The 13,910-nt window shown below is 41.7% G+C and overlaps 1 protein-coding gene across 2 annotated transcripts in view; it reads right to left on the bottom strand.

Moving 5' to 3' along the window:
* Positions 1-13,910, bottom strand: part of MOB1B (MOB kinase activator 1B) — a 65,963-nt gene that overhangs the window by 14,394 nt on the left and 37,659 nt on the right. For both annotated transcript variants that reach the window (XM_074993797.1, XM_074993796.1), the window contains exons 3-5: positions 7,582-7,675; positions 2,274-2,407; positions 6-169 (exon numbers count right to left, since the gene is read on the bottom strand). In XM_074993797.1, the coding sequence (XP_074849898.1) occupies positions 6-169; positions 2,274-2,407; positions 7,582-7,675 (392 nt within the window). The remainder of the gene's footprint in view (positions 1-5; positions 170-2,273; positions 2,408-7,581; positions 7,676-13,910) is intronic.

Raw genomic sequence — 13,910 nt, 5'->3', positions numbered from 1 at the left:
TTTACCTGAACAAAAAAAATAAAGTGCTTGAAGGATGTGTTAAGATGTGCTTCTTCTTGTAGCTGGATCACTGGATCAAAGTGCTGGTGGTAAATATGAGCATAAACTCTGAAGAGACGCTTTAGAATGGTCTTTGCCACTGACATGAAGTTCTTTGGGAATGGGACACCTAAAAAGCAAGAAATGTATGGTACACTCTTTGGGGCTAAAACCAAGTCTTCATAGATTTTAAAGCCAGGTGGACTACTACAATCATTTAGTCAGATCTCCTGCATAACACCGGCCATGGATTCTACCCAGCAATTCCCTGATCAAGCCCTTAAACTCCTAGTTAAGCTAGAGCACATGTTGTAGGAAAAAACACATTTATCTGAGTAAGTTGTTCCAATAGTTATCCTTTCTGTCACAAAATAAAAAAAAAAAAAAAAAAAAAAATTGTAGTTTGAAGTTGTCTAGCTTCAGCTAACCATCACTAGATCTTGTTATACCTTAGTCTGCTAGATTAAAGTGTCCTCTACTGTCAGAAATTTTCTCCCCATCATGGCAAGTTACTGCTCAACTGTCTTTTGGATAAACTAAATAGATTGAGCTTCTTTTGTGTTTCACCACACAACAGACTTCAAATCATTCCTGCAGCTGTTTCCTGAACCCTTTCCAATTTATCAATATACTTTTTACACAGTGGACTCCAGAACTGGATGGATATGTTGGTAGCGATCTCACTAATCCCTTTTACTGGGGTGATAAAAATATTTCCTTGTTTATATATCTAAGGACTGCATTTATTCTCTTAAGCTACTGCATTCCACTGGTAGTTTCTGGTCACTTGGTAAACTATTATAATCCCATAACTCATTTTCTGAGTCTGTTTTCCACAATATAGTCTCCTCCCATAGCCTATTAAATTCCACATATGCTCAGGCTGAACATTTCTAGTCCAACATCACCCATAATCCAGCATGATTTTAGTTAGCCAGTCAACCATTTATCATGGGTGTGGCCAAGTTCCCTGTGGTCCCATAAAGTTTATTTACAGCCACCCATCCTGGCTCTCAGTGTTCTGCGCAAGTTTTTAGCTGTAATTTATCCTTAAATGTCTTCTTAGAGCCCAGTAAGCAATGGAAGTGTTGGTAATGCTGCTAGACAATATTGACCTCCTGTGGTTCTGCAAATTCTCTCGTTTGGCACCGGTTAGGTCCTGAGGGTGCTGGACTAGAGAGGTTTAACCTGTACTTGAACAGGGCCAAGCAAAATGGAGGTCCAAGTCCTCTGTGCACTACAGTAAGATAAATATAAAATAATTAAAAACACTATTAACATTACTGTTAAAAATCAAAGTGGTTGTTTTCTCCTCCCCTATTTGATCCATCCAACAGCTCCAAACTGAAGCACTAAAGTAAATGCCAGATTGCTAACGGGTTCTATGTTGCAACATACAGAGCAGGGGGTAGTTGAGAAGAGGTGACTTAAAAACAAAACCTAATATATATTTATTGCACCTGGCTAAAACCATGGACAAGTAAAAGCAAAAGCCATTTGTTTTTGACAAATGAGCCATTTTTTCAAATGGACTGTCATTAAATGTTTGCTGAATAAAACCATGCATTTAAACAAGCCTCCACAAAACGTTCAACACTTCTCTATTTATTAGAAAGCAATAAATTCTGTATTCGCCACTGCGGTGCAATGCTGGCCTAAAAGGGGGGAAACCACCTTAGGGCTATGCATCTTTTCTACGCAGAAATTTATTTTGGTGCTTGGGGAAAACTATATTTTGCAAAAAGTTACTGATACTAGGGTATAGGGGTTGGAATTACTTTCATTCCCCTTCTATATACCCAGGAGAAACACTCTGTGTTTTATAAACAGAAAAGCTGAAGAAAAAAAAAAAAATCAGTAAAAATACATTTGCTTATTAAATAGAGACATCTTTTTTCTACATCCTGAATTTTAACAGATTTTTATTAAACATTGCTCAATTATGTACATATCTGAAAGCCAGGTACACAAATTGTACCAGTTTAACCAGAAGAAAGTACCTTTTGGTGAACTAACACATTGCTGTTTAACTACCCTCTGACAGTCAGTAATCATTTAAGAAAAATCTCAGCATTCAACGGCTCACTATTTCTATTTACTGCTGAGTTCCATTTGGGGTTGAGTTGGTATTCCTTCCTTCCTTCCTGTAGCTGTAAAGCTACACAAGCTTTGCAATGTTAACAGATCTTAATAGTCCTTTACAACAGGGACCCAATGTCACTGTTCATTTTTACCTATTTTGGATGGAAACAGCGTCTCATCATCCAGCTGATCCTGGACCCAAGTCATCAGGTAATCAATGTACTTTGGCGCTGAGCACTTGATTGGTTTCTTTATGTTTGTCCCATCTGCCCAGTGATACTCGTATCTGGTTTGGAACAGAAAGGAAAAACAAGGGAGTCATTGAGCCATTCATACAAAAGCCTTGGAAGGGTTTTTGTTCCTGTTTAAGGCCTGAACTTGACTTTCATAATGCTTTTGGAAACACACACTCCACTTTCTTTCCCTATACCAAGGGAGTGAACAACTTAGGAATGAAAACGACTGCTGAGAACATTTTTTATTTATCATGCATCTTTGTAAAATATGGTTAAAATATATTTGTTTTACACAACAGCAACATTTTGGAAATATTTAATCAAAGCGTGCCAGGTTTAAATATTGTGAAAGCTATGTGTTCCCTCTGTATCCAAAGGGCTGCTACGTTTTAATCAGCACACCCTGAAAATTCTAGGTACACAAGTGTAATTAGCAAAACTACCCTACTCTGGGAGACCACCTTGGTTACAACAATCTTGCAGCCCAGTGAGATGAAGGAGGGCCACTCATGCGGTCCACTCACAAGCCCAGGTTGCCCTTTACTGCTCTGAGGTCTTTTGTGCATATGTGGATCTTACTTAGCTTGTGTGACTTGACAAAGCTTTGACTCAAGTGGATGATTTCTGCGAAACAGTAGAAATATATTTTCTGGCACAACACGTTAATAAGTGGAAATGTGCAGAAATAATCTTCCAATACTCTGTCTGATGTCTTTGTCTGATGTCAAATACCCCATGTCTGATTGGCTAGGTACAGTATACACATGTGGTCCTTCTAGGGGTCATGAAGCTGAGGAAATAAGTTAATCTGCATTATTAAATGTATGAAAACATTCTTCTGGCACTGAAACTTCTTTACAGGGTTCCTGAAATACAGAGCAGCAACAGTAGGGCACTTAAGGAAGATTAAAACCAGATTTATACACTAGAGACTACATTTCTTCTAATAAAACATACCAAGCCATTGCCATCAACTAAAGTTCAACTGGATAGCTGGATCAGGCTTGTCTGAGGAAACCTGTCTCCCCACCTCGCAAATCCTCTGTAATGCTCAAGGATCATGTTTTAATAGACACAAATTATACTTCACAGGTAGCCTAGGAAATAAAGCCTTTATTGTGACTGGCTGTAGGATAAAAACAGCCTCAAATGACTTGAGGGGATTTTCCAGGATTGAGATAGAATTATTCTTTCTGTTCACATATACTAATGATACCCCCTAAATATGAAAATATGCCTATGCACTAAAGATAAGACCAACTCCTCCTCCACAGAATTCGACATAATAAACATACACTTTAAAAAAAATAAAAGTACCTTTGAGAAGGCTGTTGGACAAAACTCACCTTTGCCAAGCAAAATGCATATACTGGGTGTCTAGGATTAAGATTTTTAAGGTAGTTTGTGCATAAGAACTTTAGATATATCATCTTTAAATCCCAGTGAAGAGAGAGAGTTCAATTTTGGCTGTCCTTTTTGCCAAGGGACATTGGAGCAAATGAAGAGGTCAGAGAAAGTTAAGTGGGTTCGCACACTGATGAGAGAGAACTGCTATTAGAAGTGGCAGATTCAAATGAAGCTATATAACTGTTCTCACAGCAGACACGTAAGCCAGAGGAACAGCAATTTCATACTTAATTTTACTTTAGGCCAAAATCAGGCTTTGTAGATATCCTCCCCTTCTAAAACCCAGGCTTCTTTTGTTAAAGTGCCCAAACACAGAACTGCTGAGCATATGTAATTCTTACTGAAGTCAAAGAGATCTCGCAAAGTACTCACTGCTGGAATGGAGGGGGAGTTTTATGAAGATACTTAAATTTGGATTTAGAAGCTTAACCCTTGACACCCCAATTTGAAAACGGTGACAATTATTTTCCTGTGTGTTTCTGTTGCCAGGTATGAAAACCAATGAGAAAAGGGGAAAATGAAACAATAACTCGATTTCCCCTCCTACCTAGTATCTAGTAAGCCCAGGGTGGTCAGTAAGCAGCCTGAGGGGCCAGATGCGATTCACCAGGGTTAGCCCCTAGCAGGCTGTCAGACATTCTATTTATCTGTGCATCTGTAGGTATGGCTGTACAGTAGACCCGCCCAGCTTACGCTGAGATTTGCTTAAGTCAAATTTCACTTAACTCGGGGAGGATGGGGAGAGCAGGAAACTGACCAGTGCAGCAGCAGTGGTCAGTTTCCTTCCTCCTGTCTGGGTGGCAGCCTGACTCTCACCATCCCCGACAAGAGCAGTTTCCCTGCTCCTGTCTGGGGATGATAGTCGGGCTGCCATTCCTGACAGCAGCGGTTTCACAGCTCCTGTCAGGGTGGCAGCCTGACTCTCGCCTTCCCTGACATAAGTGGGGAGGCTGCCACCCCAACAGCAGCAGGGAAACTGCTCCTGTCAGGGCTGGTGAGAGTCAGGTTGCACTTCTGACAGGAGCAGTCTTCCCTGCTCCTTTCATGGGCGGCAGCCAAGAATCAGGCTCTGGCTGCTGCCACTGACTGGAGCTGGAAAACTGACCAGTGCAGCAGCCCTGTTCAGTTTCCCCACTCCTGTTAGTGGTGGGGAACTGTTGCCTGACTCCCGGAACTCCACTCACAGGAGCCAGGAAACTGGCCAAGGCTGCTGCACTGGTCAGTTTCCCAGCTCCCCTGAGTGGCAGACAGCGCAGAGCCAGGCACCAGCTCCCACCAACTCAGAGTGGCATTAACCCGAGATTCACACAACTTGAATAGATGTATCTTGGGGTTCTACCGTACACAGCTCCCAGCCAATGGCAGCTACAGGTAGGAGGAACAGCAAACCACAGCCAAAGGGAGCTGTGAGCAGTGGTATCTGCAGATGTACAAGTAAGTAAAGTGGATGGTGGCCCATCAGGGACTAACCCTGGAGAACTATGTCCAGCCCAAAGGCTGCTTATTGCCCACCCCGCAGTAGACATATTACTTTAACAATATATTTTCCAATGTGCTCGTTCTGCTTACGATTAACATGACATTTGATGTGGCAAATATAGTCATAAGGACTGAAAATGGAAGGCAGAAGTATCTCGTTTTGGTTGGGTTGAGGAAAGAATATGGATTGGAATAGGAGGTAGTGTTCTAAGATGGGTACAAAGAAAGGGGGCACACCCTCTCAAAAGGGCATGAAATTTCTTAGGGGAGGCACAGAGTGATCAGCCTCCCCACTCCCTGCCTCTTAGGCCACCACAAAGAAACACTTTCAAAGAGAGGGTTTCAGAGCTGAAGTCCTGGGAATACCACAGCACCACAAGCTGGATTCAAGTGGTATAAACAAGAAAAGTGCACTGAATATTAGTCTGTAGGGAGAAAAGAGGCAGCCCTTAGCATGACAAGTCTTACAATTTTGTTAAAAAAGGTACAACTTCGAATGCTTCTTATCCTGTGCTCTGTCCCTAAAACCCTGACACAGTGTGGAACAAAATTTTACATTTACATAATCCACTGTTGCAGCTTGACAAGAACAAACAATAGGTAAACTCAACTGCTCTAAACTGACCAGCCAGATTGCTAGCATTCAGATTCAACAAAATAAGCAAGAGAAATTGTTCCAAAGGATAACTTGCCTTGGATAAGCAGGAAAAGAGGAAGAATAATTAGAAAGTTAGATAATGCAATCACTTTTGGATCACTTCAAGGAAATTGCCACTGGCTTCCAGGGTCTCCTGTGGGTTGTGGGGGAGGGGCCTGCTAACTGCAGGGATGAAAAGCGGGGCCTGACGTAAAAAGTTTGTTCACACCTGTTCCAAGACATGAGTAAATGAAGCTTACTATTTCCTTTCCCTTTTTTATTTTTCTGACAATTGGCCAAATAATGGACCACAGGGTAGCAGAAGGCAGAACATAGAGACTGCTTCAGCTGCCGCTACTGACCTCTACACAATAATTTTTACCCAAGTTAACTTATTGCCCGTTGCTCAAGCTACCTCCTATGCTTGTAAAGGGCTAATCTAGAAAAATCTCCACCGAAGATCTGTGTCAAAGTAACAAGACTGAGTCCATAGTGAATGAAATATGTACAAGGTCTTGGCTAATTATACAAATCATTCCAGTCTTATAAGTGCAAGCAGTTCCCCTTCTCCAAGCAAGATCTCAGGCCAGGGATGTATGCAAAGTACCCTAGGAAATAATTTCCTGTACTTAAAGGTCCCTTCCTAAGACAGCTGCTGAAAAAAGGTAGTGAGTATGACGTATAGAGACTCCAGATTCAGAGGCCCAGAAGCCACTCACGATTAACGCTTGTCCAAAACATGAGGTAGGATTCTCCACATCAAAAACTGTTTTAGCCCAATCTGTCCACTGCCCAGCGGTTCCCTCAAATATTTATCTTGGGTTTACAAAGACTAATAATTAATCATGTGCAGCACAAACACAAGAATCCATGCCCATGCCAGAAGGAAGGCTATTTTCACACATCAGTGCATCTTCAGTATAGTTAGATATTTCATAAGGTTCAGGAAACAAGCCTTTCAGTTTCACTTTAAATATGGACAAGACATCTCAATGATTTGCAAAAGTGAGCCATTTATATGCTACATATTTCATGCATCACTAATCAGATTATTTGTTTCCCTTCTAATATCGCTTAAATCGTGTTACACCCGTCTTGTCGAACATTTATGACGAAAATCTACATATCCTGAATTTTTCAGTTTTTTCTAGCAGGATGTTGCAATGAGAGAACAGGACACATCTTTTTGTAGTATCAAAACAAAAAGCAGTCAAGTAGCATTTAAAGACTAGCAAAATAATTTATTAGGTGAGCTTCCGTGGGACAGACCCACTTCTTCAGACCATAGCCACACCAGAACAGACTCAATATTTAAGGCACATGAGTCTGTTGTGGTCTGGCTATGGCCTGAAGAAGTGGGTCTGTCCCACAAAAGCTCACCTAATAAATTATTTTGCTATTCTTTAAAGTGCTACTTGACTGCTTTTTGTTTTGATAGTATATAGACTATGCAGCCCAAATTAAGGAAAGCAAAGAGGAAGATGAAATTGGACATTCATGATATTTCTAAGGTAGGCATGAGAACCTAGCCACTCACACTTGCATACTGTTAGGCCTTCTTTTTACAATATAAAGCAACAAGAGAGGCACAGCATTTTATCTGCTTTTAAATGTCACCTCTAACACAATGGCAACTGAGTTTGTAAACAGAGACTGATCTCAAAAACTGCATTCTCAATGAAGTAGAACAAGCATTCTTACTTTGGGCCTGCTGACATCACTGGGCAGCTTTCTTCTGTACAGAAGTCCGTAATAGTCCCATAAAGCATATTGATTTGGTTGAAGAAGTCCACAGCTGCAAAGAATTTAAATAGTCAGTTAGCAGTCTTTCAACAGTCTAACAACAATGCAAACTTCACAAAATACCCACTGATGAACAGCTGTATGAAGTTCTGTAATGAAACTTCCTCGCTATTAATTGCTTTTTTAAATATTATAAAGGAAATGCAGGGCAAAGACAAAAGAGGCCATAGAGTGTAACTGTTATATTAAAGTCTATTGATATAGAATGATTTCTGTTCAACTAGTTAATGAGCCAACTACCAAGAATTTATGTTTAGCCCTTTAATCAGCACCCTTCATTTAGGTTTTTTCATTTTGGGGAAATGCTTATTAAGCACTCTGGTGAAAAGACAGATATTTAACAACATTACACCTTCTGCAATGAAAGAAAACTGTTACCATACACCATCTATCTCAAGCAAGACCTTTTAAAATACCATTTATTCACAAAATGGCTGGGCACCCAGCAGCTCCAACTGCAACTGAAAGTGGTAGGTGCTCATTAAAAGTCAGGCTTCTTAGTTTGGAGCACAACTTTGAGCTCTTGTTTTTAAAAGGTTTGGCCCCCGTAATCAATTTATAAAAATAACCCTTCTTCCCCCTGTCCCTCCCATTGACTGATCATGGCTTCCATTGGTTCTCTCAATGCTGCTCCAAGGCCACCCAAAGAAATGCTTTAGGAGCATAGTCTCACTATTCAATGTAAACTACAGGCAAAATTGAAGCAGGAAAATTAATCACAAGCTCTATTTCAGGGAGTCAATTTGTGACTGATAACAGGAAAACTTCTGGTTCTATAACACTTCAGGGGATAATGGTTCCATCTGCTTTCCTGCAATTATTCCCATCTACCTTCCACCCAGGAAGAATCCAGCTACCATAACAGAGTCTGCTGACAAAATCATGTAATACAAATCCACAAGAAAATAAGGTTGGTATTATACCAATACAAAAGTCTGAAATTTAGTACTTATGGCAAATTCAGCTTCAATTTCCAAAACCTATTTCATTTTGTCACTGGTAAATGATGTTTCTAGTGCCCTTCACGCTGCACAGCTAATCTTGACCTTGCGAATAGATGCACAGTTAATCTTGTTTCCATCAGTCTGCACACTCAACAGATGCACTATAGGTACTTCTACACTGCAAACAGCAGCCTTGTGTGGTTGGCACCAACAATATCGACAGACATTGGGCCGATGGCTGGAACTCAGGCTCTTGAGGTCTAGGTATGTGGGCCAGGATCAGAGCTCAATTCCAAACAGCCAGACAGCTATTTGTAGAGCTATAGCTCAAGCCTGAGCCTGTTGACTGGCTCTACAATGGGTTACTGCTTGCTGTGTAGATGTACCCAAAGAGATTAACAACCTTCCAATATTTGTCTTAGTTGGGTGAGGTGTGAAAAACCAAATTACTGTCATTTCTATGCTTATGTCTTGCTAAGACAGATCTCAAAAATATTCAATGCCCTCATTTAAGGAATTTGACAGACAAGCCATGTTCTTAAATGCCACTTGCTATTTGAATGAGTGTTGAGCCAAGAATAAGACTCTTTGCTTCCAATGATCAAGGAGCTGAATATCAAACTGACTCATCTTCCAAGCATTCAGAAAGACATTTTTGTATGGGTAGCCTTAATTAGAACATGACATTTACAGAGCTATCAGGTACAAAATGTGGCACTCCCACAACTACAGTTTGCAGGACACTAGGGAGCACTGTGGGTTTTGCAATTTTCACATGAAAAGTCATGCTCAGACAGCTCAGTATCATTCAATGTGGTATCTAAGACTGGGCTTGATCTTGCAGCAGGGCAGTAAGAAAACAGCTTTCATTGCTCTGTTACAACCCCCCAGTGAATGTTATTAACTTACTCTAAAGGGAGTTCTTTCAGGAAGTTCACTAACTGAAAAGGGATCAAGCACACAGAACTCAAAGACTGTCAAGGTAATGTGCACTGTGGGCATTTGAGGTAGGGGAAGGGGAGAGGACAGATTCTTTAGGCCAACATTTCCCAAACTGTGTCCTGTGGGATGCGAATAGGTGTTCTGTGAAAAAAATTTGATGCTAGCAAGATTTTTCCTTCTAAAATATTAAATACAAAATTGTGTGCATCAAAAATACTAAGATATTTGAATAGTATTTGATTGCAGATATATTAATATTTATAATGCATTCATAATAGTATAGTCATTATGCAACTTGTGCCAAAATAATGAGTAGATTCAGATTGTTTTGGAATGAGTTGTGTTCAGCGAAACCATGTGATGCTGTACATGATGAGGATCCTACTCTTCAGCACTGTTCTTAATATTAAGTGGATTTGTGATCAAAAGATGCAAAAAAACCTTTTTCCCCATTAAAAAAACTTTCAAATGTTATTTTTATTTTCTAGTAGTTTTCTGTAAAATAAATTTATAAAGCATGAAATTTAAAAATATTTTCCATACTTAGTTTGGCATTTTTCATAAAAAAATTAAACTTTAAGGAAGGACTGTCCTCTTTTGAACAATATTGTCCTTTCTATTTTTGTAGCAAAAAAAACATTAACCACCCTTCTTCAAGATGTTATATTGACGTTTTGTTTTCAGTTTGTACTTAATTTTTATGCTTAAATGTAGGGTTGCTGACCATCCTCCTATCAGGAGGACATTAATTGTTCATTCAGATGATTTTCTCTCTATTTTTTGTTCTTTTTAAAATAAAAGATATCAAAAAGCCCTAACTCTTTTCAATCAACATTTAAGCTTTATGTGCAGCAATTTTTCAGTATGAAATCCTCCACCCCACCTTCCAACCAGCAGGTATGTGTTCCATCAATATATATTCCAAGCCCAAAAGCGTTCCATGGCCACATTTGTTTGGAAAACTCTGCTTTTGGCCATATAAGTGACACTTAAGGACATTTATTTCACAGACTATGTACAGAGCATGTCCTGTAAATTCCTGCCACTTATTTTTGTTCATATCATTTGTCAGCTGATGTAATAAACAGGCTATATGTGCCACTGTCAAAGCAAAATCACCAAGAAGCAAAGCAGCTCAGGACTGGTAAATCATGTGTTTAATGCACAATTCTTTGGGGAAGCAATAGCAGCAAATTGCAAGACATCATTTGATTAGGGGAAAGAGTTAACACCACTTGTTAAAAAATCCTAAATCACTAAAAATTTTAACAGGCACATTTAATAACAAAAGAACTACAGCCAAGTTTTGTATATTTCAGCTAACTTTGAACTTTCTAAACTTCAAGAGCTGTTAATTTGCTTTCTAATCCTCACTCCCAAAAAGCCCCCCAAACCCTAAAAGACAGGTGGCTGTTCTGCAACTGGTGTTCTTCGAGTGATTCTTCATGTCCATTCCAAGTTGAGTGTGCACTGGCACATGCCCAGCCACCAGGGGCCTTTTGCCCTAGCCAGAAGCCATAGGCTCGGTGCAGCACCCCCTGGAGTGGTGCCTGTATGGCAACCAATACATGCACTGCCAGACCCCCCCAGCCCAGCTCGGTTCCTTTTTGCCAGCTACTCTGACAGTGGGGAAGGCAGGAGGGTGTTGGAATGGACATGAGCAACACATCTCGAAGAACACCAGTTACAGAACAGGTAACAGTCTTCGAATGATTGCTCATGTCCATTCTAAGTTGAGTGAACACAAGCCAATGCCTAGGAGGGGGAGTTGGAGCCCCAAACGGACCACAGGACAGCCCTGCCCACTGCAGCATCTTCCCATGCATGCTGTGTCAAAGTGTAATGTGTTGTAAACGTATGAATTAAGGACCAGGTGGCCAGCCTACAGATGTCCTGGAAAGGCACCTGCAGACGATGCTTATGCAGACGATACACCACAGATGATGCCTGTGCTCTTGTGGACTGTGCCCTAACCAGTGCAGGAGGAATCCCCACGAGTTTGTAACACTCCTTGATGCACATCACTATCCAGGAGGAAATCCACTGGGAGGAGACCACAAGGCCCTTCACCCTATCAGCAACTGCCACAAAGAGTTGTTGCGTTCTTCCAAAGGGCCTAGTCCTATTCATATAGAAGGCCGGCGCCCTTGTAATGTCCAACTTATGTAAACATTGCTCCCTCAGGGAGACATGGGGCTTCGGGTAAAATACCAATAGGGAAATGTCTTGGTTAACATGAAATGTGGAGACCAACTTAGGTAAAAACGGAGGGTGAGGTCTCAGCCTAACCTTATCGTTGTGAAGCACCGTGTACAAGAAGTCCACTGAAAGTGCTCTCAACTCAGATACCTTCCTGGCTGAGGTGATTGCCACCCAAAACACTGTTTTGTAGCACAGAACTGGCAAGTAGCTAGGGGTCCAAAGGGGGCCCCCAAAAGGTTCACTAACACCAAATTGAGATCCCACAGGGGCAGCAGTGTCTGAACCTGGGGCTTGATTCTTTCTATACCTTTCAGAACCCTTTTGTAACTACGGGGTCTGAGAACACAGAAGACGTTCCATGAGCCAGGTGAAAGGCTGAAATATCAGTTAAGTGCACCCTAACCAAGAAGAAGGACACGCCCTCCTATGCCAGATCCCATACGTTATGTAAAAATCAATGGGATGGGGGCTTGTGAGGGAGACAACCCTCTGTGAGACACCCACGCTGAAAACCTTTTCCGCTTAGTCAAATAAGTTACCCTCGTGGAGGGTTTTCTATTTAACAGTACTTCCTTTGTGGGATCCAAACAGGTCAGCTCCCGGTCCCTTAGCCACACAGCATCCATGCTGTGAGGTACAGCAACTGGAGATTCGGATGTTGCAGTCTCCCCTCTTGCTGCTTCAGCAGGTCCAGCCGGACATGCAACATCACTGGCTTGCAGATTGACAGGTGCAGGAGGGTCAAGTACCAGTGCTGAGGGGCCCATGACAGAGCCACCAAGATGATCAGTGCCCCTTCTGAGTGAATCTTGAGGACGACCATGTGAACTAGCAGAATCAGAGGGAACGCATACATCAGCCTGCCCGACCAGGGGACACTGAAAGCATCTGCCCAGGACCCCAGGCTCTGATTGCAGTAAGAGTAAAATGTCCAACATTTTGCATTGAGGTGGGAGGCAAACAGGTCCATCTGGGGATACCCGCACTTCTGGAAAATAGAATGAATGACATCTGAGTGGAGAGACAACTCATGATCTGTAAAGCACCTGCTGAGTTGGTCCACCAGTGAATTGTGCACACCTGGCAGGTAAAAGTCTTGCAGCATGATGCTGTGCTGTATGCAGAAATCCCAGAGCATCATGGCCTCGTGACACAGGGGAGAGGAGCATGCACCCCATTTGCTGATACAGGACATTGTTAAAACAAAAAGCAGTCAAGTAGCACTTTAAAGACTAGCAAAATAGTTTATTAGGTGAGCTTTCGTGGGACAGACCCACTTCTTCAGACCATAGCCAGACCAGAACAGACTCAATATTTAAGGCACAGAGAGCCAAAAACAGTAAGCAAGGAGGACAAATCAGAAAAAGATAATCAAGGTGAGCAAATCAGAGAGTGGAGGGGTGGGGGGGAAGGTCAAGAATGAGACTGAGCCAAGTATGCAGACGAGCCCCTACAGTAACTCAGAAAGTCCCCATCACAATTTAAACCATGTGTTAATGTGCCGAATTTGAATATAAAAGTCAGCTTGTCCACTTCTCTTTCCAAAACGGTGCAATGTCTCTTCAGTAACACACATACCTTGAGGTCACTGACAGAATGCCCCATTCCATTAAAATGTTGACTAACTGGTTTGTGGATCTGGAGTGTTTTAATGTCTGTTTTGTACCCGTTGACCCTTTGTCTAAGGGAGTTAGAAGTCTGTCCAATGTACAAGGCATCTGGGCATTGTTGGCACATGATGGCATATATGATGTTAGTAGAGGAGCATGAGAAAGTGCCCATGATTCTGTGAGTAACCTGGTTAGGTCCAGTGATGGTATTTCCAGAGAAGATATGTGGACAAAGCTGGCAGTGGGTTTTGTTGCAGGGAAAGGTTCCAGGACTGGTGTTCCTGAGGTATAGACTGTGGCTGTTAGTGAGGAGCCTCATGAGGTTGGGAGGTTGTCTGTGGGAGAGAACAGGCATGTCACCCAGGGCCTTCTGGAGTGTAGCATCCTGATTAAGAATAGGTTGTAGGTCTTTAATAATTCGTTGCAGTGGTCTGAGTTGGGGGCTGTAGGTGATGACCAGTGGTGTTCTGTTCTTGGCTTTTTTGGGCCGATCTTGGAGTAGCTGGTCTCTGGGTATGCGTCTGGCCCT

The sequence above is a fragment of the Carettochelys insculpta genome, chromosome 4 (genome assembly GCF_033958435.1).
Source record: "Carettochelys insculpta isolate YL-2023 chromosome 4, ASM3395843v1, whole genome shotgun sequence".
Lineage (NCBI taxonomy): Eukaryota > Metazoa > Chordata > Testudines > Carettochelyidae > Carettochelys > Carettochelys insculpta.
The sequence above is the reverse complement of the archived record's forward strand: the minus strand, read 5'-3'. Positions and strand labels throughout refer to the sequence as shown.